General features: G+C 38.0%; 2 protein-coding genes across 7 annotated transcripts in view; one reads left to right on the top strand and one right to left on the bottom strand.

Moving 5' to 3' along the window:
- wu:fc17b08 (ligand-dependent corepressor) overlaps positions 1 to 7,445 on the top strand; it is a 28,329-nt gene extending 20,884 nt beyond the window's left edge. For all 3 annotated transcript variants that reach the window (XM_035992055.1, XM_035992057.1, XM_035992056.1), the window contains exon 7: positions 858 to 7,445. In XM_035992055.1, coding sequence (XP_035847948.1) covers positions 858 to 5,559 — 4,702 coding nt within the window. In that variant the 3' untranslated portion in view covers positions 5,560 to 7,445. The remainder of the gene's footprint in view (positions 1 to 857) is intronic.
- An 11,488-nt stretch (positions 7,446 to 18,933) lies between these two features.
- slit1a (slit homolog 1a (Drosophila)) overlaps positions 18,934 to 26,654 on the bottom strand; it is an 87,936-nt gene continuing 80,215 nt past the window's right edge. For 2 of the 4 annotated variants that reach the window (XM_031304994.2, XM_031304988.2), the window contains 6 exons: positions 26,332 to 26,560; positions 24,805 to 24,935; positions 24,496 to 24,689; positions 23,353 to 23,641; positions 22,753 to 22,964; positions 18,934 to 22,302 (listed from right to left, as the gene is read on the bottom strand). In XM_031304994.2, coding sequence (XP_031160854.1) covers positions 22,064 to 22,302; positions 22,753 to 22,964; positions 23,353 to 23,641; positions 24,496 to 24,689; positions 24,805 to 24,935; positions 26,332 to 26,560 — 1,294 coding nt within the window. In that variant the 3' untranslated portion in view covers positions 18,934 to 22,063. The remainder of the gene's footprint in view (positions 22,303 to 22,752; positions 22,965 to 23,352; positions 23,642 to 24,495; positions 24,690 to 24,804; positions 24,936 to 26,331; positions 26,561 to 26,654) is intronic. The other 2 variants (XM_031305004.2, XM_031305012.2) reach the window with 1 other exon arrangement.

The following is a 26,654-nucleotide window of genomic DNA, read 5'->3' as shown; positions in this document are numbered from 1 at the left end:
GAACTTGCAAAATAGCAGGGTTCAAATACTTATTTTCCTCACTGTATATGTATATATGTATGTGATGGTATAAATGCTCCAAAGGTCTCGGAGGATTTGTATTAGACCTACCTCACCGAAAGAAACTTTAGCCAGAAATATAGGAACATGCCCCCCTCTCCCCAGTTGACTGATTATTTTAGATTTGCATCGGCACAAACAAAACCTCAAAGGTATTAAAATAACTAACTTTGCATATGTTCATTCACGCTTGTTTTTTTTTTTTTTTTACTAGTCAATTTTGTTGAGCACTTGTATCTAAATGTCACCCTTTGCACTAGTTATTAAATAAATGAAAACTTGACAAAAATTATGTACTCTATATTTCCCCCTAATATATTTGCTCTTTCAAGTTAAAAACATGTGTTTGATTTGTTTTAATTAAGTGGGCCACCATTACTAAATGTCTTGTGCATGTGTAGGATTTTCTTGATGTAAACTGTAACAAAAGGCACACCTGTGCAAAGAAGAAAAATGTAATAGCGGTAACAATGTAATTGGTCAAGTTCACTGGATGAAGGTTTCACTTTTAAAATCACCTATTCTTCTAATAAATATGCAATGATAAACATCGTTATACAATTGTGAATTATTTCACTCAAACTTTTAGCTCCACCACTTTTTGACAACTTTATTAGGGACATGTAGAGATGAAGGGACAATTTATTTTGCATAAGTGTTCATAATGCAATGAACAATCAATATTACCAATCAATAGTATTGGTAATATTGCTGGATATATTACCAATCAATAGTATGAACCAGTGTTGCTTCTTCTTGATGTGCAATTACATCTTTTTGTTCTTTTTTCTCCTCAGTGAGTCTACAGAGTTGCCTATTGCAAAGGCAAGAGACCTACAGTCCACCTCCACGCTGGAACAGTTCATAGCCAAACTCTGTCCCCACCATCAGAGACAGATTGTAGATGCCATAGGTTTTCTACAGACGGAGGTCAAAGCACTGGCATCTTCCAATACGCAGCAAGCCAGTAACTCTGGGATCCAAAGACCTGCTTGCTCCCCTGTAAAATCCAGCACAGTCACACCTGTGAAGTCATGCTCTGAGCTAAGGTTTCCCAGGGAATCCACACCCAAGTCAGAAGTCCAGGATGTGTCCCATTCTTTCCCAAGCAGCTGTGCAGTGAAAAACGTTCCAGAGAATGCGGTGTCACTGAAAACATCTGCAGGCCCTGCTTTGGATCTTTGCAGCCCTGGGTCAGAGAGTAACCAAGCTTTGGTCACTCCCACCCCTAATCCAGTGGATGCAGAGAACAACCGTCATGGTGATCATGCCCCTCTTAAGATGAAAATCATGACCAGCAACGTTGCTGCCGGTAAGAAGTTGTCATGTGTGCTCAATGCCTCGCTTTCATCTCACTCTGACACTTTGGAGGAAAGACAGGGTAACTCAAATTCATCCAACAGAACAGAGAGTCATAGTGCTAGACTCAGCTCCTTTGTGAAAAGACATAATCCGACTAGTCACACACATCAAGCAAGGCAGAGAGAGACTCTCGAGCATGCCAAAGATAAACCAGCAAACCTGTTTTCAGTTCACATGACCATTCCTTCAGACTCTCCGCGGACCGCCAGGAAGACTATCAGATCATCCTCTGATCATCAGATTAGGGACTCTGCTTGTAGGGAAATGGCTGACCCTGATCTCGGTCACTGTGACATTGTTTTTATTGACAAACCAATTACAGAGTGTTTTAAGGAGCAGCAGTGCAGCATGCTCCCACGTCGCAATGCTAGAAAAAGCACCAGAGGACATACGTATTCAGATGAAATATGGGAGTTAAAAACGGTCCGTACATTGGCTGGGAGGGGCAACTGTCCAAATCCAATTCCAGAGCTGATCACATTGGTCACCCCAAAACAAATACTTTCAAAGCCTGAAGGTGTACCACCTGTGGATATGCTGTTTGCTGGAGCATGCAGGGAGACAATGAATCAACAAATGTCCACACAAGAGTCAGATGAGAGTGTGATACCAGGAACGGGAGATATGGTGGAGGTAGCAACCAGTGAAATAGATGTTGAAACAAGTCAGACAGATCAGTATCCGAGCAAGGGGCAGTCTGCTCCTTCATCTCCGATAAGGTCCCCAACAGAAAACAAAGAAACAGATATTAACACAGCAGTAGAACAGAACACAACTGCAGATTTAGGAACAACAGGAAGTGAAGAAATTGTTACACAGGCTCCATTTGAAGCAGAAAAAGACAATGAGCCTGAGCCTGAGCCTCAAAGAAACGTGCAGGAAAGTACTGAGCAGATAGTCGCAGAAACAGTAGTAGAACCATTAGAGGATACAACCATAGAAGAAGATGAGCCCCAACTTTCATCAGATAAACTGCACAACAGTGAGCCTGTTCTTCAGCAAAATAGTGCCCCGTCACCGGTGGATCAAATTGAGGAAGAAATAGAGGAAAATAAAAGGGAGGAAATACAAGATGAGCAACGTCGGGAACTTCAACCAGAGACACAGATGCACTATGACAACTTTGAAGTGACAGAAAAGTCAAACACCACTGGTTCAGCAGAGGAGCCGATTATAAAAGAGGCAGAAATTAAAAAACCTGAAGCAGTTGAATGTGTTATGCCTTTAGAGACTGAAGGTGATAATGACGATGACGTGTCCTCAAAGTCACTTGATGCGCTCTTAAAGGAATTACCCCCTTGGCGTAGAAAAAGAGGTTCTGTAGTTTCGCTGCCAAAGCGGTTAAGAAAAACCGAAGGGGTGGTAGTGGGTTTTGTTAATGGTAGACCGATATCGGCCTCTGACAGAAGTCTGCGTCGTAGATCAAGAAACAGTACCACATCATCTAATAAAATCCCAGTGAAATCTAATCAGAATGTCCCCAACAAGACTTCTGTTGATTCAACTGTTGATTCTACTGTTGAAAACAAGAATTTGGAGAAACATCTACCTGAAACAGACATAGCTGTAAAATCGATTGAGACTACTGCAGTGATTCAGCAGGTGAAAGAACCATCCTCTGCCACACCATCAAGCCCAACATCTAAATTTCCCTCAAGGACCAAACAAATTCGGAAACAAAAAAAAGGTCAGAGAGATCAGGATAGTTTGCCTGTCCTCACTGATCAGCGGCAACTTAGATCAGCCAGCCAGAGGCCAGCTGGAACTCCAATATCACCACCCAAATCAAATGCTGTCCCTTCCATTTCATCTCCAAAATCTACTGCATCCCATGCTCTTTCGTCTACAGAGCACCCCCCCCTTCATCCTTCACTTCCTCCCACTACTTCTCCTCCAGTCAGGTCATCTTCCTCTGAAGTCTCTGAACAGTCCAAACAGAACACAGTACCAGAGACAACTGTAGAATTAAACATTGAAAACACTCAGCAATTAGGGACAACCTCTGAAGAAATACAAAAAAACGAAGTAGAAAATAGATTGCAGGCCAACCAGAAACTACGGTCCACAAAGGCTGTAGTAGACGATAGTAAAAATGAGAAACAGCAACTTAGCGGCGAGGTATCAAGTCCATTAGAAAATGAAAGTCCTGTAAAGACTGAAATGCAAGCACAGATTATGCCATTAAGAAGTAAGCGTGTTCTCCGAAAGGAGGCAGAAGCAAGTGATGTTTCTTTTCCGCAAAAGCCAAATGTATCATCTTTAGAAGACACGTCTGCAAGTGGAGATGATAGCTGTTCTTCCATATCAGGCAAACCCACAAGAATGCCATTAAGGAGTGAGAGCAGTAAGACTGAAATGTCCCACCAGTCTGTTACTCATTCATCACCAGTGGACAACAAGAAATTGACTTTGAGGTCACAAAGATTGGCTGTACCCTCTACAAGTGCTCTTACTGGAGCTGGAAGACAGAGTGACATAGCTTCCCCAATCAGAATAATGCCAGACAAAGTAACCAAAACTCAGGTGAAGCCCCTTCCAGTGTCTGTGTTGCCCCACAGCTCAGCCATCCCTGTCATAACACCAAGACCTGAACCCTCAAAACAAACTAACAAATTCTTTGAGACTCTGACTGGAGAAGAAAACCAACACCTAATTACAAACCTGAACATTAAGTATGATAAAATGCAAAAAGGCTGGGTGCAAATGGACAAAGAGGGTCAGCCAGCAACAAAATACAAAAACAAAGCAGACAGACAGGCAGCTATATGGAAAAGTAAACGCAGGGCAAGAAAATCTAAGTCTTCAGAGCACCAGAAATACTCACCAGTCCAAATGCTCTTCATGAAAGGTTTTAATCTCACCAGTATTTGTCGATGGTTCCTTGAAACAACAGAAACAAAGTCCCTTGTCATTGTCAAGAAGGTGAATACACGTCTTCCATCAGAAACTCAGCTGTGCTTTCACAGCTCATCTAGTGCTTCAGGGACTTCTCAGGGGGTATTTCCAAGCTTACAGGCAGAGCGCTTAAAGAAACATTTGAAAAAGTTTGCCATCGCCTCTCCTGTAAAGAGCAACTCCAAGAGTCAGAAACTGATTGCTAAAGCACTGGAGCAGGAGGCAAATGCAGTCAAAGGGAAAGAGAAAAGAGACCTTCCCACTCAGACTTTGACTAAGTCACACTCCTCTGCCAAAGCCCATGGAGAAATAAATGAATCCCAGAAATCCTCTGGTAAATCAAAGAATCCAGCTAGTGCAAGGATCTTGAGGAAATACTCTAATATCCGAGAGAAGATGCAGGTTCAACAAACCAATGTTAGACTCAAAGAGGCCTCAAAAGCCTTAAAAACCAACATGAATGGACTAGCCACCAAAAAATCCACTGCCAAGTCCATTATGAAACCATCTCTGAAGGCACAGAAATCCCCCTTACCTGTCAGTAAACAAATGAAAGCATTTGCAGCAAAAATAGAAAGAAGGAAAACATTGGCTGGTAAAAAAACTACAAAGTATCCAGTTCAGCAGAGGGCAGTCAAGGCTCAGAGCAGTAGTAGAGCTTCAAGAGATGCAACTAAAAAAGATATGCCCAAGAGATGTTCTCAACGACTAGGGTCTCCTAAAATATCTGAACATAACTCTGTCGATGCATCTAAAAGCAAGGTCGACAATAAAAAACTAATTGAAGCAGAGAAAATAGAGGTAGAAAAACCCACTGTGTATAAAGTGAATGCTGCAAATATCCAAACAAAGGAATCGTCACAGAGTACTTTTGCTGAAATTAAAGCTACAGAGTTCGCTGTTGACACCCCGCAGCAGAGCATGGATGTCAAGGCTCCGACTTCACCTGACCAGGTACTAACTAGATCCCAGAGAAAAATGGAGGCAGCAGTCCCTTCGAGTGGGAGCCCCAGTCATGCCTCAAAGAAGGCAACAAAGTCCATTAAAACACAAAATGCATCTCCTAAACCAGTCAGAAAAGCTGAGGGACCCACGATGACAAGAAGAGGGGCTTTAAGGTCCCCTGCAAAGAGAAGGCAGACGTCTTTGTTGTCACGAAGTGGGACAAAATCTGCAACTAAGAGAGCTCAGGAGCTTTTAGAGACCCCAGCTAAGCGCACCAGGACATCACTCTCGAAATGAAATGCACCTGCACAGGAAGATCATCTTTATTAAGAGGATTTTGTCATTTTCTTTTATCTGGAATATATTCAGAAGGACCAGAATTATCTATTTTCTATTTTTACCAAACTCTTCAGGGGACACCTTTTTCAGTAGGAACATATGTGAAGAAGGAACACATTTTGAAAGTCATTTATGCTTTTGTAAAGCTTCAGTGTGAAAATACAAATGTGATGGCGAGCATTTGCTCTGTGTTTAGGGACTACAGACAAGTCCTACATGATGTCTTGCAGATGTAATTGCTGTTTGGCTTTCTGTTTCAGTGCTCTACGACACGGCTGGAGATAACAATATCCTATCAAACCTCATTTTAAAAGTTGGGATAACAAACATCAAACTTTGAAGCAGTTATCAAGGTGACATTAAATTCACTCACCATCCAGTTTTGCTTCTTTTTTTGCTATTTTGTATCTAATTGTTTTAGATGATAGCATGTGCTGCATTTACTGTTCAGAGAGCTTGCTGTGAGAAGGGAGATCAGCTTTTGAATAAGATTGTTACCTTCAGTAAGTAGGCAGTTTGTATCTCCAGCCTGTCTTCCAATCACAACATTGTGAATATGTGACTGTTGTGACCCAGTGCCTTATTTATGAAGTGTAAAGTAATACAATGTGTTGCTAAATGTGAAAACTCCTGTACTTTAGTTATACCAACTTTCAATCCCTGTAGAGGCAGTCAACATTTATTGCTTCAGAGTGTGTGCAAATAGTTTCCGTTCCACACAGTTTGTGCCTCGTGCATCATCTCTAAATTTGTATGTTGACTGAGGCATTCAGACATTCTGATTTACTCTAACCTGATTTTTATATTCCCATTTTCCCAGAGCATTAACTTAATATTGTTCTTACTATGGCTGTATTAGATGTTAAAATATATACAAATTTGAATTGTTAAACAGGCAGGTGTGCTCTGTATGTGTCATGACAAATGTTTGTATTTTTCTATGTTTTGGGTCAGTTTCCATCACTGTGTACCTCTGCAGTCACTTCTGACCATTGCACCCATTGTTATCTGCTCATAATAGGGACTTCACTTTGAGTATTTTACCTGCTTCTGCATGTGTTAAGTCTTGTTAATGTGGAGACAGTTTTAGCAACTGGTGCATTACAGCTGTTGCCTTACTAGAACTGAAACCCAGAACAATATTTATGCCCCTGAGCTTTGAAAATCAAGACTTTGAAACCCATCTGAGATGACATATAGGGATACTGGTTTGTGTATCACTTTGCTAACAATATTTCCTAATTACAAAGACCTAAAAAGTATGTATATTTTGTTGGTTAATATGAATTAAGTTTATGGCCTCTTTAGCATTAATGGCACATTGCAGGGTGATGAATTCCTTCCGTGATTACATGCAAGTTGGATATGACATTTTTGGGGTAGTCTAGTCACACTTCTGAGTTGTGTATCCAAGTATGTTGCAGTTTTATGTTTTTCTTTTTTTATTGTTATTGTCAGGCAGATGTTCTCATAATGTGAAGTTTCTTAACTTCCACAGTAGTAACTTACATTAGTGTATTGTCAATTGTCATTTTTAGCACAGTGTTATTTTTTATTATGTTCATTACTCTTTAGAGGGTATATCATCTGTAAATGCAAAACATGTCAGTCATGTTTTTTTATTGTTATTTAAGAACTCCATGTAGGCTAATGCATTTAGCTAAAACAGCCCACCAAATATCAGACTTGAACATGTTTATTCTTTACAGTTGCTATTTAAAGATTTTGATTTTGTATATTAGAAAGAAATAACTGCTTTATTTGTGGTAATCCAAGAATGATGCATCTTTATGTTAAGAACTTTGTATTTTTGCTGGAGTTGATATAAAGTTGTTGGAATTTTATCTTTGTTTCTTGACTCATTTATACCGGTGTTTTTAATGTTATTTAACCAGACAAAGCTGAAGGAAGTTAACAAAGTGGCAAGGGCTCTGTATGCTTAAAATTAACTAGGTTGTACATTTAAGTGCAAAAGTGCTTATACCCGTTCTGAATGGCCACAATCTTAGGCGGAGCGAAACGCTTTTAAGTTCAAACCCTGCCAACTGTCTCACCTTCACACACCTGGCCATCACTGCATGAAAGAGGTACTGCTTGTTGAATTGTCTGTTTCAGGTGTTGTTCGAACACCTAATTTGAAGCATTCCCTGCCATGCAAATATTTACCACTGTTCATGAGAACTAGGCAGTTGAGGCACCTGTGCTCCCTGTGGACTATGCCCTCATGGCAAGGCAGTTTTTCAGCTTTGTGAAATGCCTTCATTGTAGCCAGGGCATTTCACATGGTGGGGACCCACCATAACCTGCCATATGGCTCATGGGCGAGTCCTGAGCACCACAGGAAGCTCCCACTGTGGGACAGATTGGTAAGCAGTTCACCTCCGTCACCTCAGGCCTTGTTGAAAACAGAGGGTGAATGTACGTACGACTTCTCACCGAAACCAACATGACATTAAGAAATGAGTGATAAAAAATACTCTCCTTAATGGTATAATGCAAAAACTCTGTATCCAACTGAAGCTGGAAAGACCGCACAGAAATAAATCCCCTTTAACCACTTTCAAAACCCCATTCACTTTTCTTATTTCGTAAAGATGGACTGAGTCTGTGCTCCAGTTCATGAGAGCATCTGAACTGAGCCCCTGTAGATGTTAACATTTTGGAGGCAAGGGTTGTTCACAACTGTCTGATCCTAGGGTCAGGGCTGTGCGATACCAGTCACCTATGTGGGAACACTGGTATAGCTGTCTTTTTGAATTTGTGTCTGTAGTCTTCCTTTTATTGTGTTTTATGTCTTTTTTTTGTCTTTGTTTTAAATGGACCTTCACTCAGTCTAAAAATAAAGCAATACTACAGTATAACTAGTAACATCAGCATGCAGAGGCCTATTGAGACATATACATGTGTTATTTGTAGCCGCTGAGCTGTTAGAATAAGAGACACAGCTCAGTTGAGGGGGGTGTTTTTCACTTGAGGCATTGAATGTTCGCTGACCCTTTGTGGCTTCCTGTTTTACCTATGGATGTACAGACAACTGTCACTGGAGTACTTTGATACTGAAGAAAACTTAAAAAGGCCAGTTCTGGAGTTATAAGGAGCATATTTATTTCTATGATTCCTGAGCAGATTTGTGGAAATTTATTTGCCATGTACATCAGAGATGTTGATATTCTCTACGGCTGCCCTGGAAAAAAAGAGATGTAACATTACTACTCCGTGTGTCGTAAGGCGGTAAGTGTAGCTTTAATGGGGATCAATGCTGTTCATCAATGAGGTTGACTTTTTTATGACATGATGATATATATGGATATATAAAGTACTAGAGCAGGGGTGGCCAACCAGTTAAGTATAAAGAGCCACAAAAAAAAACGCACCATAGCAAAAAGCCACACAACACATGCACGTCCACACTACAACAGCAACAGTGTCTTCCAGATCAGATAGGTTTTTTTTCTCACTTAGATTGACTCAGTGGGAAACCTGACAGTCTTTGTTATCCACAATCCTTTTGAGGTCTTGCTTGAACTCGGTTGTAGCCACTCGAAGCGACTCTCTCACTCATCTGTCACTAAAGGGGCTTTCAAACAATCGGATTCAGCAGTGAAAGGGTTAACGAGGAAGGTGATCTGTGGCCGCTGTTTTTCCTCAGGTTGCAGAATCTGTCCTCAAAACTCTGCTGCATTATTTTCCATTTTAAAATAATTGGCAAATGTATTGGCAGATGCATTCAAATGTGTTTTTTTTTTACTTATCTGAAATACTGTATGTTTCAGAAAAGTTAAAAACAACAATCAACCAATGACACAGCCCCCAGCCACACAGTAGGAGCCTCACAGGAGCAGGCAAAGAGCCGCATACGGCTCAAGAGCCACAGGTTCGCCACCCCTGTACTAGAGACTCAGACTTGAGTAAAAGTACAAGTGCTCCATCAAAAAAGTGACTTGAGTAGAAGTTGAAGTGCTCTTTAAGCACCACACTTAAGTGGAAGTACTAAAGTAAATTTTTTGTACTTAAGTATTGCAAGTAGTTTATTTCAAAATGTACTACTTAAGTACTGAAAGTAAAAGTGCAAGTATTGTGTTATGTAGTTATTAAAGAAAGCAGTCAAAAGTTTGAATATATTGTTTATATTGTTTCAAATGTTTAGCCTAAAGGACACTCACAATTCCTTTGGCTGTAGCAGCACAAGGACAGCAATGTACATGTCATGAACTGCGGGTAGCTAGTTAGCTAGCGCTTACTGATAGCTCAAGCTGGTGTGCCATTTGTGTATTATATTTGTAACTTACCTTGATATGTTTCTTCAAATTTGACGGTGAATTTTTGAAGTCCATTATTTCACAATCTTTCGGGAAGCAGAGTAGGCACTTCATTCTATATGAACTGTCTTTCACTCTGACAAATGAAAACATGGACTCTAACTAGGGCCAGGGGTGGTCTCCTTCCTCACCCTCACCCCCACGATCACTGGAAGTTGAAGGTGTTGAAGGTGGTGTTTCTGGTTCTTCCATCTCGAAACAAACTAACAAAGCTCAAGTGTTCTCAATGCAGGCAGGCAGCAGAGAGAAAGGCAGAACGGGAGCATGCGCGGTCTTCTTATAAGACAGCTTGATCGCTTGATTCGCTTAATGATGAGCCAGCTTCATCAAACCTGGTGACAGAGCCATCTACCGCTCTGGCAGTGATAGTGTGGGTTTGGAATGATTCGTAACATTTTTATAATTGTAACGATGCTGCACATAAAAAATGTATCGGAGTAAAAGTATTAAACTCGTCAGAAATATGTACTCAAGTAAAAGTGGAAGTAGGAGAAAAAAAATAATACTCCAGCAGAGTACAGATACAGCCTTTTAGTACTTAAGTACAATAGTGAAGTAGTTCTACTTCGTTACTATACACCTCTGCATACTATACTATGACTATTTTATGGTATACTATACTATGTGTTACGGTGTAGAGGATTAAAGGACCCAAATGCAGGGAGAGGAAGGCAGGCAGGGGAAGGGTGAACATGAAGATTTATTTGATCAAAATACAAAAACAAACCTAGGGAGTCCAGTGAGCTGCAGCAGGCAAGAAAACAATACAAGAAAAACCAAGGGTATCCAAAAAACCAAGCAGGAAGAAACAGGAAGCACGAAACTGACGGGAGCTGACGCAGACACATACAAACTGACCGGACCATGACACAAACGATCTGACAACAGACAAAGGAAACACAGGGGCTAAATGAACTAGGTAAGAGAAGACACAAGACAGTTGACACCAGGGCTGGGGAACAGGTGGAGCATATCAGACAATCACACAGGTGGGAAAACACAGGAAGTAAAACTAGACATGACAACACAGAAAACAGACTACCAAAATAAAACAGGAAACAGAACATAAACAGGGAAATACACAACAGGGAACAGAAATTAAAAAAAATACACAACAAAATATACATAGACCACGGAATACAATAAACACAACAGGAAACATATAGAAATAATAATAACAGGCAACAGAAATGTCCACAACCACAACACTATGACATTTTCTATGACAATTTAATGGCATAGGCTACTGTTCCTTTTTTATGAATTTTTTATGGCATACCAATCAATGACTTTTTTATGGCATACTATACTATGACTTTTTAATGAAAGTTTTCTATGACATAACATACTATGACCTTTATGGCATACTATATTATACCTTTGTTATAACCTAGTATGTGTGTAATAAGGCATACTATACTATGACTTTTTATGGCATACTATGCTTCGACATTTTCTATGACAGTTTAGTGGCATAGGCTACTATTTTTATTATTAATTTGTATGGCATATTATATTATGACCTTTTTAATGAAATGTAGAAAATCACATAACTGATTAGCGACTACCTTCTTAAGGATCTTGGAGAGAAAGGGGAGATTAGATATAGGTCTATAGTTTGCTAAGACCTCAGGATCGAGGGTGGGTTTTTTCAGAAGAGGTTTTATCACAGTTACTTTAAATGACTGCGGTACGTAACCTGTTAATAAAGACATATTGATCATATCTAGTATTAACCACGGGCTACTTAAGTAGCCTCGTTGGAATGGGGTCAAAGAGACAGGTAGATGGCTTAGCTGAAGAGACCTTTAACATTAATTGTTGAAGGTCTAAAGGATAAAAGCAGTCTAAGTATATGTCAGGTCTTGTCGTTCTTTCTAGCGGTCCTGCGTTTAAAGGTGAACCGTTAGAAGTTGAGGGCAAAAGGTGATGAATTTTATCTCTAGTTGTTAGAATTTTATCATTGAAGAAGCTCATGAAGCCGTCACTACTCAGAAGTATAGGAATAGATGGCTCAATAGAGCTGTGACTCTGTCAGCCTGGCTACAGTGCTGAAAAGAAACCTTGGGTTGTCCTTATTTTCTTCTATTAGTGATGAGTAATAGTCTGATCTGGCATTTCTGAGGGCCTTCCTATGTTTTCAGACTGTCTTGCCAATCTAAACGAAATTCTTCCAGTTTGGTGGAATGCCATTTACTTTCAAGTTTTCGTGAGGTTTGTTATAATTTGCGAGTTGGAAGTTATACCAAGGTGCTAGTTTCCTTTGCTTCATCATCTACTTTTAGAGAGGAGCAACAGAACCTAAAGTCGTCCGTAGCGAGGCCGTAGCAACGTCTACAAAATTATCAATTTGGGAGGGACTAAAGTTAACATAAGAGTCCTCTGTTATATTAAGGCATGGCATTGAATTAAATGATGTTGGAATAGCTTCCTTAAATGTAGCTATAGCACTGTCATATAGGCATCTAGTGTAGAAGCTTTTATCTAATTTCGTATAGTCGGGTAGTAAGTATTCGAAAATTATTAAAGAATGGTCTGATAATAAAGGATTCTGCGGAAATACTATTCAATCTTCAATTTCAATGCCATATGCCAGCACAAGGTCCAGGATGTGGTTAAAACAGTGCATGGCCTTATGCACACTCTGACTGAAACCAATTGAATCTAGTAGTGAGTTGAAAGCAATACTAAGGCTATTGTTGTCAACGATAGCCTCAGACCAGGCTTTCCCCAGAACGACCTCCAGTTATCTACGTAGCCCACATCATTAGCTGGGCACCACCCCGACAACCAGCGGTGGAAGGATGACACACGGCTGTACATGTCATCGCTGATCAGGTTTGGCAGGGGTCCAGAGAAAACTATTGAGTCCGACATTGTCTTTGCATATGCACAAAGTGACTTAACATTAATTTTAGTGATCTCCGATTTGCGTAATCGGGTATCATTACCACCTACGTGAAGTATGATCTTACTGTATTTACGGTTATCTTTAGCCAGCAGCTTTAGATAGGATTCTACATCGCCCACTTTGGCTCCAGGGACGCACACGATGATGTACTATGACTTTTTTATTACCTTTATTATGACATACTATACTATGACTTTTTTATGACATACTATACTATGATTCTTTTATGACGTTTTTATGACATAGTGTACTAAGACTTTTTTTGTAACATACTATACTATGACTTTACTATACTATGACTTTTTATGAATCACTATACCTTGAATTTTTATGGATTACAATACTATGATTTTTTTTATGATATGCTATACTATGACTTTTTTGGCATACTAAATTTCTTTTCATGACGTTTTTAATTACATACAGGAATATTTTTGAAATACTATACAATGACTTTTTATGGCATATTATACTATGACTTTTTTATGACATACTATACTATGACTATTTCAGACATACTATACCATGACCTTTTTAAGACATACTATACTATGACATTATTTATTACATACTATACTATTACTATGCTATGATTTTTACATTTTTATGAAATAGTACAATACTATGACTTTTTTATGACATACTACACTATGACTTTTTAAGACGTTAATTATGACATACTATACTATGACTTTTTATGACATACCATACTATGACTTTTTTATGATGTTTATTATGACATACTATACTATGACTTTTTATGACATACTATACCATGATGTTTTTTATGACATACTATACTATGACTTTTTTATGACATACTATACTTTGACTTTTTATGACATACTATACTATGACTTTTTATGACATACTATACTATACTACAAGCGGCCGAAATGGGTTTCCTCAGAAGGGTGGCTGGCGTCTCCCTTAGAGATAAGGTGAGAAGCACAGTCATCCGTGAGGAGCTCGGAGTAGAGCCGCTGCTCCTGTGTGTCGAAAGGAGCCAGTTGAGGTGGTTCGGGCATCTGGTAAGGATGCCCCCTGTGTGCCTCCCTAAGGAGGTGTTCCAAGCACGTCCAGCTGGGAGGAGGCCTCGGGGAAGACCCAGGACTAGTTGGGGGGATATTACAGTTATATCTCCAACCTGGTCTGGGAACGCCTCGGAATCCCCCAGTCGGAGCTGGTTAATGTGGCTCGGGAAAGGGAAGTTTGGGGTTCCCTGCTGGAGCTGCTGCCCCGACCCGACCCCGGATAAGCGGACGAAGATGGATGGATATGACGTTTTTTATAACTTAGTATTCGATGACTTTTATGACATTCTATACTGTGATATTTTTTATGACATACTATACCATGACTTTTTATTAAATACTATACTAGACATTTTTTATGGTATACTATACTATGACATTTTTTATTTCTATGATGTTTTTATCACATAGTATGTTATGACATACTATGACTTTTTAATGACATACTATACATTTTATGACATACTGGTTATAAGGTTCAGAGAATGTCAGACCCAAATGCAGAGACAGCAGGCAAAAAGTGAGCTTGAGGATTTGGATGGATTTGATTTGAGGATGAACATAAAGTCCATACCAACAAAAGGAGTCCTGAACGCAGCAGGCAAAAATCATTCCAGAATGTAGAGGAAGCAAAAGAACAGGATACCAAAAACTGGAACACAGAGACAACGGGGTAGACTCCACAAACACCCTAAACAAACAATGACCTGACAACAGACAAAGAAAACACAGAGACTAAATACAAGAGGTAACGAGGAAACAAGAGACAGGTGACATGAGGACTCAAGAACAGGTAAAGCAAATCAGACAGGAAGGCAGTAAGTAAAAACAAGACAAAACAAGACAGAAAAACAGACTACCAAAATAAAACAGGAAACATACACAACCATAACAATACTATGCTATGATGTTTTTTATGACATACTATACTATGATGTTTTTTTTTACTTACTATACAATGACTTTTATGACATATATATTTCTATACTGTGACATTTTTTATGACTTACTATACCATGATTTTTTTAAGACATACTATACTATGACATTTTTTTATTACATACTATACTATGACATTTTTTAAAAATTACTATACTATGACTTTTTTATTACGTAATATACTAAGCCTTTTTATGTTTTTAATGACATGCTATACTATTATGTTTTTTTATGACATACAATACTATGACTTTTTATGATGTTTTTTATGACATGCTATACTATGACTTTTTCATGACATACTATACTATGACTTTTTATGATGTTTATTATGACATACTATACTATGACTTTTTTATGACATACTATACTATGACTTTTTATGATGTTTTTTATGACATACTATACTATGACTTTTTTTGGGCGTACTATACTATGATGTTTTTTATGACATACTATACTATTACTTTTTTGGGCGTACTAAATTTATTTTTATGACGTTTTTATCACATACTATACTATAAAGTTTTAATGACATACTATGCTATGACTTTTTATGACATACTATACTATGATGGTTTTATCACATACTATACTTTTTAATGGCATACTATGCTAGGAATATTTATGAAATAGTATACAATGACTTTTTATGGCATATTATACTATGACTTTTTTGACATACTATACTTTAACTTTTTTATGACATACTATACTATGCATTTTATGACATAATATGCTATGTTTTTTATGACATACTATGACATTTTTTATAACTTACTATATGATGACTTTTATGACATTCTATACTGTGACATGTTTTATGACTTACTATACCATGACTTTTTTAAGACATACTATACTATGACATTTTTTATTACATACTATACTGTGACATTTTTATTATGACATACTATACTATGACGGTTTTATCACATACTATACTTTGAAGTTTGTATGACATACTATACTATGATGTTTTTTATGACATACTATACTATGACTTTTTTGTTATACTATATTACTTTATATGATGTTTTTATGACATACTATGCTAAGAATATTTATGAAATACTATACAATGACTTTTTATAGCATATTATACTATGACATTTTATGACATAATACACTATGACTTTTTATTATATATTATACTAAGGTTTTTTATGACATACTATTCTATGACATACAATACTATGACTTTTTCATGACATACTATACTATGACTTCTTATGACGTTTATTATGACATACTATACTATGACTTTTTTATGACATACTATACATTGACTTTTTTTGGCATACTAAATTTCCTTTTATGACATTTTTAATGACATACTATGCTAGGAATATTTATGAAATACTATACAGTGACTTTTTATGGCATATTATACTATTACTTTTTATTACATACTATACTATGACTTTTTATGACATGCTATACTATGACTTTTTATCACATACTATACTATGACGGTTTTATCACATACTATACTTTGAAGTTTGTATGACATACTATACTATGATGTTTTTTATGACATACTATACTATGACTTTTTTGTTATACTATATTACTTTTTATGATGTTTTTATGACATACTATGCTAAGAATATTTATGAAATACTGTACAATGACTTTTTATAGCATATTATACCGTGACTTTTTTATGTTAACTATACTATGACTTTTTATTACATACTATCTATTAAGTATTTTATGGCATACTACACTATGATATTTTTTATTACATACTATATTATGATGTTTTTTTATGACATACTATACTATGACTTTTTTATGATGTTTATTATGACATAGTATACTATGACATTTTTATGACATACTATACTATGACTTTTTATGACATTTATTATAACATACTGTACTATGACTTTTTCATGACATACTATACTATGACATTTTTATTACATACTATATACTATTACGTTTTTTATGGCATACTATACTATGATATTTTTGATTACATACTATATTATGATGTTTTTTATGACATACTATACTATGACTTTTTTATGACATAATATACTATGACTTTTTATTACATATTATACTAAGGTTTTTTATGACGTACTATACTACTTTTTATGATGTTTACTATGACATACTCTACTTACTTTACTATGACTTTTTTATGACATTATATACTATTACGTTTTTTATGACATACAATACTATGACTTTTTTATGACATACTATACTATGACTTTTTTATGACATACTATACTATGAATTTTTTATGACATACTATATTACTTTTTATGATGTTTACTATGACATACTATACTATGACTTTTTTAAGACATACTATACTATGACTTTTTATGACATACAATACTATGATGTTTTTTATGACATACTATACTATGATGTTTATTATGACATACTATACTATGACTTTTTATGACATACTATACTATGACTTTTTATGACGTTTTTTATGACATAGTATACTACGACTTTTTTATGACATACAATGACATAATATACTATAACTTTTTATGATGTTTGTATGACATACTATACCATGACTTTTAATGACATACTATACTATGATGTTTTTTATGACATACTATACTATGATGTTTTTTATAACTTACTATACTATGACGTTTTTATTAGCTACTATACTATTACATTTTTTATGACATACTATACTATGACTTTTTTGACATACTATACTATGACTTTTTTGGCATACTATATTAATTCTTATGTTTTTATGACATACTATGCTAAGAATATTTATGAAATACTGTACAATGATTTTTTATAGCATATTATACTGTGACTTCTTATTACATACTATTACGTTTTTTTATAACTTACTATACTATCACTTGTTTATGACATTCTATACTGTGACATTTTTTATGACATACCATACCATGACGTTTTTAAGACGTACTATACTATGACATTTTTATTACATACTACTATTACATTTTTATGACATACTATATATGACAGACGTTGTTTATGACATAGTATACTATGACTTTTTTATGACATACTATGACTTTTCATGACATACTACACTTACTTTTTATGACATACAATACTATGATCTTTTCATGACATACTATACTATGACTTTTTTATGACGTTTATTACGACATAGTATAATATGACTTTTTTATGACATGTATTATAACATACTGTACTATGACTTTTTCATCACATACTATACTATTACATTTTTATTACATACTATACTATTACGTTTTTTTAATGGCATACTATACTATGATATTTTTTATGACATACAATGACATAATATACTATGACTTTTTATGATGTTTTTATGACATACTATACTATGACTTTTTTGGCATACTATATTACTTTTCATGACGTTTTTAATGAATATTGATGAAATACTATACAATGACTTTTTATGGCATATTATACTATGACTCTTTTATGATATACTATACTATGACTTTTTTTATTACATACTATACTATGACATTTTATGACATAATACACTATGACTTTTTATTATATATTATACTAAGGTTTTTTATGACATACTATTCTATGACATACAATACTATGACTTTTTATGACATACTATACTATGACTTTTCTATGACATTTATTATGACATAGTATGCTATGGCTTTTAATGACATTTGTTTGACAGTATACTTTGACTTTTTATGACATGCTACACTATGACTTTGTATGACATACTATACTATGACTTTTTATGACATCCTATACTTTGACTACTTTACTTTTTTTGATGACATTATGAAATCTTTTAAGCCATTCTATACTATGACATTCTTTCAATGAAATCTTTTATGGAATATGATGGCATTTATTTTGTGACATACTGTACTATGACATTTTTTATGACATAGTATACTAGAGTATGTTGATGGGGACGCACTAAATGTTTCTGAGAGCCTTTATCAATTTAGGCTATATAGTAGCTCTTTCTGGAGCTTTTGATAACATCACATGATGGAGTTTGCCCACATTTCCATTTGCACTGAGCACTTTAAGGACTTCTCATCTGTGAGATGTGTGACTTAGAAATGTTAGGTTTTAAGTTTTGTCAAATAACAAAGAAGACATTAATAGAAAAAAAGACAACACAATCTTAAAAGCACACACATTTAAGTTTAATTAATGAAAAAGAGTGGAGGTTTGGTAAACATTTTGTCGGTGGCACTACATACATTCAGCATTATTGGGAGTTTTTCCGTTTATTCCCACCATCAATCCTGTAACAAAAAAACACAAATAAACAGAACCCAACGAGGGATATTTCTTACGTTTTTGCACCAGTTCAATACAACAAAGACATTGTGTCGTTTACAGTAACATATTTATGTATATAGTTCAAAGGATGGAAAATCTGTGTTTCTGGCCATGTGACCAGATAACGGAATTACATCTCAATATAGCACAAGCACCACTAAGATGTCTACCAGGAAGTTGAATGCACCAGTCCAGTACAGATCAGTGCAGAGGAAGGAAAGGAGACATGAAAGAAAGCCACATTCAACTAAATATGCACCTTTACGAGGCACACAGCTTAAGAGTTACAGTGACTGTTCATCAGTATCCTTATTGAGATCTTCTTTTAATGTTATTGTACACCACTGGGATCACATCAACAGCATGTAAAACAAAGTTAACATGGGTAGCAATATGAATAGGAGCTTTGTGTGCATTGTACCAACCAAGAGATCTGGCTCTGCAGCCTTTCACACTATAAAAGACTTTTAACATTTAGATCAGCAAAATGGATAAACACAATCCCAATCTGCAGGGAGAACAATGCCTTAAGCCATCATGATGGACTGTCACTTATTGAACAGTATGTGATTTCTATATCTTACATTGGAAACTAAATAACAGCTAAAAGTTACCACTTCATGAATAAGCATAGGTCATATTTATCTATACACATTTATACATTCAGGTATGACTGTTGTGTTTACTGTAATTGGCACCATTTCTTCTTCTTTTTTTTGTCAGAACTGACAGACACTGAAATGTCCAGACCTTTCTCATTTGTGATCTGTCAATAGTAGGCATGTAATGCTTCACACAGTTGCCTATTCAGACAGATCTGGGATGATATACCTTAAAATTATCATTATCCACAGAAGCAACTTCATCCTATTCTGGCTTGACAGCAGCTTATGATCAGTTGAGCTTGACTACTTTAACTCTGTTGAACTAAAAAACACCTCCATGGCAAACATCTCTCAAATTGAAATGATAGAAATACAACCCAACACTTCAACAAAATGAACATGAAAACAATCAGAAGCCTTTAAGTGTGGTATGGTAATTACAAGGTAAATTTGTGAGGGACATATTTTAATCCCAGCTCTGACCTCTCCAGCCCCTGCAGCAAATGAGGAATGTCTGAGCCAGAGAGGAGGAAAACACTGTTGTAACTCGCTATTAAGTGGTTACAAATACCTTACAGATTTTTATGCTATTTTTTTTTCATTATTTTACCTTTTTTCATCTTTTTGAAATTTTTGAAAATATTTGAAAGTCAGCAATATTTATGTCTTTCACTTTCTACAGGAAAACGCCTTTAGATAAAATAAATAAAAACAAGCACAGACTCTCATGAATTAGATGTAATATTCACATGGAAGACAACATATACAATATTAAACATAATTCTAGACCAATACTGCCTCCTATACAACAAGGTCAACCAGCTGCTGTATATTTGGCCAATTAATGTAATTAATTACCTTGTTGGAGCAAGTAAGATCAACAAATAAAAACACCTAGGGAACCAACTAAATGCCTTTCCACTAGTCCCAAAGCTTCCAGAAACAGACTTACTCTTTAACATAGAAAAATACTATACCAAAATGAAATACAAATATATATATATTAGAATCTGTTAGGCATTTCTATATAAAGAGTTGTTGGGGGGTGGGGGGGGGTGGGGGGGGGGGGTCTAAAGGAGTTAGGTCACCTCATGAGACAAAATGTAACAAAAATAAAAACAAATCAATATGGGAAATTAGACACAACAAAACAAAAATCAGAACATGATTCTGCAACCTTTTGTTTTGTAATAACATTTATAATGATATTAAGAAGCTCTACATATTTGTTGGCAAACTCTTCTCCACACATGCAACAGTTTGCACTAGTTTAATACTGCAGGCATCAAGAGGAGCAGGGCTAAAGAGCCTCCTGCTCAAAGGGGGTGGGATTATGCAAATCATCCTAACCCTGAGGCAATGCATGCTGGGGGACTGATAATCACTGGGCACTGTCAGCACCAGATTGGTTTGCTGTATGAACAGAATAGATAGTTGCACCACATAAGCCCTCTCTTTTACAAGTGTTAAGACTGTGTAATTGTATGTATGCCATGCATGTGTGATCATGTACTGCAAAGAGGTGTACGACTGTCGTTTTCAGTGCTGCTACTCAGTGCAGTGTCTATTTGTATGGACTTTCTACATTACGGTACCTCACAGCAAACAACTGTGACGCCAGACCACCTGGCCTCGAAGCCACGACATCCGCACTGGATTATGTGCCACTCTCACCTTTCTTTGTTCACTTCTACATGTGCATGTGTGGATAGATGACTGGATCCTGGCAGAGAAATTGCTACACCAAACCAACAACAACTTTAACCCAAATCATATCCAGCCCAGTCCAGGTAACCCAGCCAAGCTCAACTCAAGATAGCTTTGCCAAGTCAAAAGGTCCAGCTCTCTTCTCATCCCTCTGTTTCTCTCTTTTTGTCTTTCTCTGCCTTTCTTCTGCCATTCTTAGCCAGGCTGGACCCCACTGTCCTCACTGCCTCCACGAAGTAAAGATGGTAGATGGTGGCTAGGCTGTCAGAGGCCTTACAGATGGATGGGGAATTCACACTGGGTAATTTGGGTTGGAGGGATGCCTCACTCTGAATGCAACACCTTTGAAATCTCTGGACCCCTTGAAACAATGTTGCAGATACAATGGTTCTGTTGCCGTTGTTGTCACTTCTACATTGTTGCTTATGATGTTGGTTTCTCTGTGTTACTGTAGGTCACACACCCTTGAAAGGGGAGGAAATGTCCTATTTTACAAACATTGTTGTCCATAATATTTAGATAGAGGTTTTATATATATTCTTTATACTCTCTCTCTTTCTTTCTTTCCCTCGCTTTCCTCCAGTCCTCTCTCTTCCTTCCTTCCTTTCTTTCTATCTTCTGCTCGGCGGCAGCAGCAGGAAATGTGAGTGAATGGTGCTACATGCAGCCCATGCAGCCGCACTTGATGGTCTTTTCCACTTCCTCGCTGAAGGAGGTTCCATCACTGCATTCAAAGGTGTATTTCCGGCGTTTCATTCGCTGGCTGGCGCAGCAAGCCCCCGTGTCGCAAGCCCCAGTGCACTCCACCCAAGAGACCATGCGTGTCGTCTGGCAGATGGCGTAGCCTCGCTGTACCTGGTAGAAGTCTCGCACAGGTTCCCCTCTGCATTCAGACTCTGGAAAACAGGAAAAATGCCCACAAACATTAATTATTAATTATTAATGGCAATTATTAATCATAATTACTTATGCAGGAATCCACTTTAATATGTGTCATAAAACATGTCATAGTATTACTATGCCTTAAAAATGTTTAAAGATATAGTATGTCACACAAAAAGTCATAGTGTGCCACAAAATAACGTCTCATAAGTACTACTATGTCATAAAAATGTCATATAAAAAGTTATACTATAGTATATCATAAACAATGTCATATAAAAAGTCATAGTATACTAATTCATATTAAAAGACATAGTATAGTATTCCATAAAATATGTTCTAGTATAGTATGCCACAAAAAAATAAAAACAAAATGTAATGCCTTGGAAAATAGCGTTAAAAACCTACTTTTTAGGGGCCTTAATTGACGCTTAGAATTACAGACTGACATAGGGCAAACCAACCTGCGTCACAAAGTTCCCCAGTGTAGCCACTTTCACAGTGACAGTAGGCATCTCCTGTGTCTGAGATCTGGCAGCGGCCGTGTTTGCAGGACAGGCGACGGCAGGGGTTGAACAGCTCCCCATGTTGGTTACACAGGGCACCGCGGTAACCCTCCGCACACTCGCAGCGATACGACTGAGTGTCCAGTGGGATGCACTTTCCATGGACACACCTAGTAAGACACAATAACCTTGATCAAATTTCCAGCTCAGTGAATAATTCAATGATGTTGATGTTTAAGAGTAATATCATAGATTTGCAGCATTGAAAAAGGTTCTCAACTTTCAGTGGTGAAAGATACCTATACATTTACTCAAGTACTGTACTTGAGTACCATTTTGAGGGCTTGTACTTTAAGGGGTATGTAATTTCTACTGCACTACATTTCAAACATTTTATGTGGAAACATTTTATGTACATTGTGTTATTGTACTGGTACTTTTACTTAAGAAAATTATTGGATTACTTCTTTTCCCACTGCCTATTGTGTGGGAAGACAATTAGAAGGGCAATTAGATGTTTACTGTGAAATATGAATGATATCCCTTTTGTTAACATACTTGCTGCCCTGGCAGGGGTTGGTAGCAGGCTGGTCACATTGCGGCCCGCTCCAGCCTGGCTGGCAGTGGCACACTGGTCCCTGGACCCCATCAGGCTGGCAGATGCCATGTACACAGTAGATCTTCTTGCAGGGCTCGCAGCCCGGTACCACGCCAGGCTTCATCTGGGTCTTGGTGAAGTCCTGGAGCTCATTGTTGATGTACAGGTTCTGGATACAGCCATGGAAACTGGAACCATTCTGCAGCTGCCAGAGACGGAAAGCACCTGAGTGTACACCCACTGGCATGCCTGGAGGAGGAGAGAGAAAAGAGTTAAAAGGTGTGAAGATGCACATTCTGGATCACAAACAGACAGCTAACACAGGGTGGGTATGAGTGTAATGGAGGAAAGTATTTTCAAACATGTATGTCCCAACAGTGCATATACAATCTGCCAAATTAATATATGCAACTCTTTTTAAAATTGGCTTAAATATTTTGCATTTGCACCACAAGACACATCATCCTTGAATCAGATGACGGCAAAAGGCAAAGGGGTATGGGAAAATGTCCCTGTAGTGTTGTATGAATGAAGAACAGTACAGTACAGCACAATACAGCACGGAAACAAAGTGTATAAATTCTGAGCCACTCTTGAGCAAACTGTCATGTCAACCCCGACACTGGGGCTGCATGGCAACAAATGTGAGAACGGCTTTCTTTTGGTATTAATCAGCTACATTTTGAATATGTCATTTGTGAATGTCAAGAGTGGTTAAATCACATATTGCACAAAATGCAAACAAATCCATGCAAATACAAAACAAATCTGAAGTTAAGACTGTGTCTGGTAGTTCTTATGGTAATCACTAGAGGGCGTACTTGACACACTGTAAGAAATGTGCTGTAACGACAATAGATGTATTGGACTATACAGTGGTGTTCTGTATGTTCACTATAGGTTATGATCTGTCATTTTTGGGCCCCTAGCAGACACAGCCATGACTAAAGGTGGGGATGGTGTGAGTGGAGGATAGGGTTTGGTTTGGGTGGAGGTAGGACAGAGTTGAAGGGTTGCTTGGTTGAGGGGAGGGGTTGGTTGCGGTGGTGACGAAGCAAGGGGGGAGGGGTGGTGATTGACAGTAGTGTAGTAGTTAAGAGTGCCTGCAGAGGAGGGAGGTGTGTTCTGGAGAGGGCCCCTACCCCCCACGTATAGTGGAGCCTCCCCGTTGAGGGGCCGCACCGCCCCAAGGCTGTCCATTGTGGTAGGGAGGCCCCCGTCAATGGACAGGTTCACCATCTGGTCAAAGGTCACTAGCTCCACTGTGTGGAACTGGCCATCGTTGATAGTCTCAGTACTGGCAAAGGAACACAGATTGGACATAAGACTTGATAAAAATACAAATGCCACCTTTTCATCATGAATCAGCTGATTCAGTGACAGTAAACGTCAGCCTTTCAAAGGCCACTGACCTGTAGATGGCGTGTCCTGGTTGGCTGCCGGGGTCATAGCTGACCTTGACATGACCTTGGTAGAGCTCCACTGCAATATGATCATTGTCTCCATTGTACAGCAGGATACCATTATCCTCAGCTGTTGACACCTATGGAGGGAAAATGTTTGCATTGTTTGAATTATTCAGGTTTCACAAAGGTAGCCTGGTCCTACCAGACAGACATTTCATTAGTACAGAGAGTCTGGCCACTCTCCATTGACAAGTGTTAACTTCCTTGAAGGCGGGTACTCTGTTGAAGTTTAAAACTATTGATCTGCCCAGAGCCACTCTAGATCTGCCATAACCAATCACTAATGTTTGGTCGTGACATCGGCTTAGCATCGCTAGCGTTCGCCTTAGCCAACTCCTTCACCACTAACGGAGCGAGCTGGAAAATCAAACCTTTCCCGAACCCCGTGGGGAGGAAGGCCCCAACATCATGGCCACCAACAAAACTCAGCAAAGATTGTTCTTGCTCGGGCTTTAACTTCTGGATATTCGGCAGCGTTGCCACAACGGACAGAATGGCTTCACTCGCATCTTTCTCCACCGCCATTATGGAACTACAACTCAAACTAGCGCATGACCTCAACGTCATCGTTCTCAGCCACTCCCTCTGTTCGCTGATTGGACCAATAAAGATTTGGCCGGAGAAAACACGCAAATATACCATAGACTGTATATAAAATGGACCAACAGATCCCATTGCTCTGGATGGAAACCAGTGAAGGCCATTAGAAGCACTTTTCCGGTGAGCGCCGAGCGTTACTGCGCAGCCTCCAACTGAGAGAGACGACGTAAATGTGACGTGAGCAACGTGTCTGAAAGTTGGAAGTCTTCTGGTAGCTGTGCCAAGAGAAATCTCAATCATTCTGAATCTTGCAGAGACGGAGAGCGTAGGTATATGTAAGGAGATAACATGGACACAGGGTAATTATTGCTAACTAAAATGGTGGTTAACATTAGTAATTAAACTTAAACAGCTAATGTAAGTCGAAACTGCCTGCGAGCTTCTCCTGTACTATACGGTAATTCCTCTACTATGCGACAGTAAGTCCCGTGGTTATGACACAATCGTTAGCCTATTTTTACAAAAACGTCTGCTACGGAGCCATAACGTGAGGTACAAGGTAATGGAGCCTTTTATACATTGTCATGTTTCTTTAGAAATAAACAATGGATAAATAAAGTCTTTAAATGCTTCAGATGTAAAGTTATTCGCTGTCAAAGTGACGTCAAAATGAATGGCAGTCAATGTAATGCTAACGGGGGGTGAGTGCTTGTTACCATCAAAATGGCGCCATAGGAGGTACGTGTTGTGAGGAGAAGCTTACCCCCTTGGAATATACGAATATACCGCAAACCCACTACTGGGTTAACCGCGTACTGAAGGAAAATGAAAATTGAGCGGAAGTACGTAGGAGGGCGGAGCCAGGCTATCACAAAGGCAGCATCAACACAGAAATCATAGTAATGTTTACACATTAACACACTCTGTGGATACCTGTAAGGTGATGTTAGCTTGTGGCCAGTTCTTGAGGTCAGAGAGCAGCAGGTAGGAGTCTCTGTCAATGAAGTTGACACTGACCAGCTTCTCGCACCGTGGCCCCCCAAACTCTGGAGGACACTGGCAGAGGGCACGCCCGCCTCGCTCCACACATGGAGCGTTGTTCTGGCAGTCGGCCAGCTCACACAGGGACAGTGGAGATGGGGGAACCTCACACAACTGACCACTATAGAAGGAAAGAGAGGTGGGATGACATTAGTGAAGCAGATTAAACTATTTAGCCAAAATAAAATAAAATGTGCAAAATGTGTGCTCTTCTC

The sequence above is a fragment of the Sander lucioperca genome, chromosome 15 (genome assembly GCF_008315115.2).
Source record: "Sander lucioperca isolate FBNREF2018 chromosome 15, SLUC_FBN_1.2, whole genome shotgun sequence".
NCBI lineage: Eukaryota > Metazoa > Chordata > Actinopteri > Perciformes > Percidae > Sander > Sander lucioperca.
Note: the sequence above shows the minus strand (reverse complement) of the source record. Positions and strands in the feature narration are given on the sequence as shown.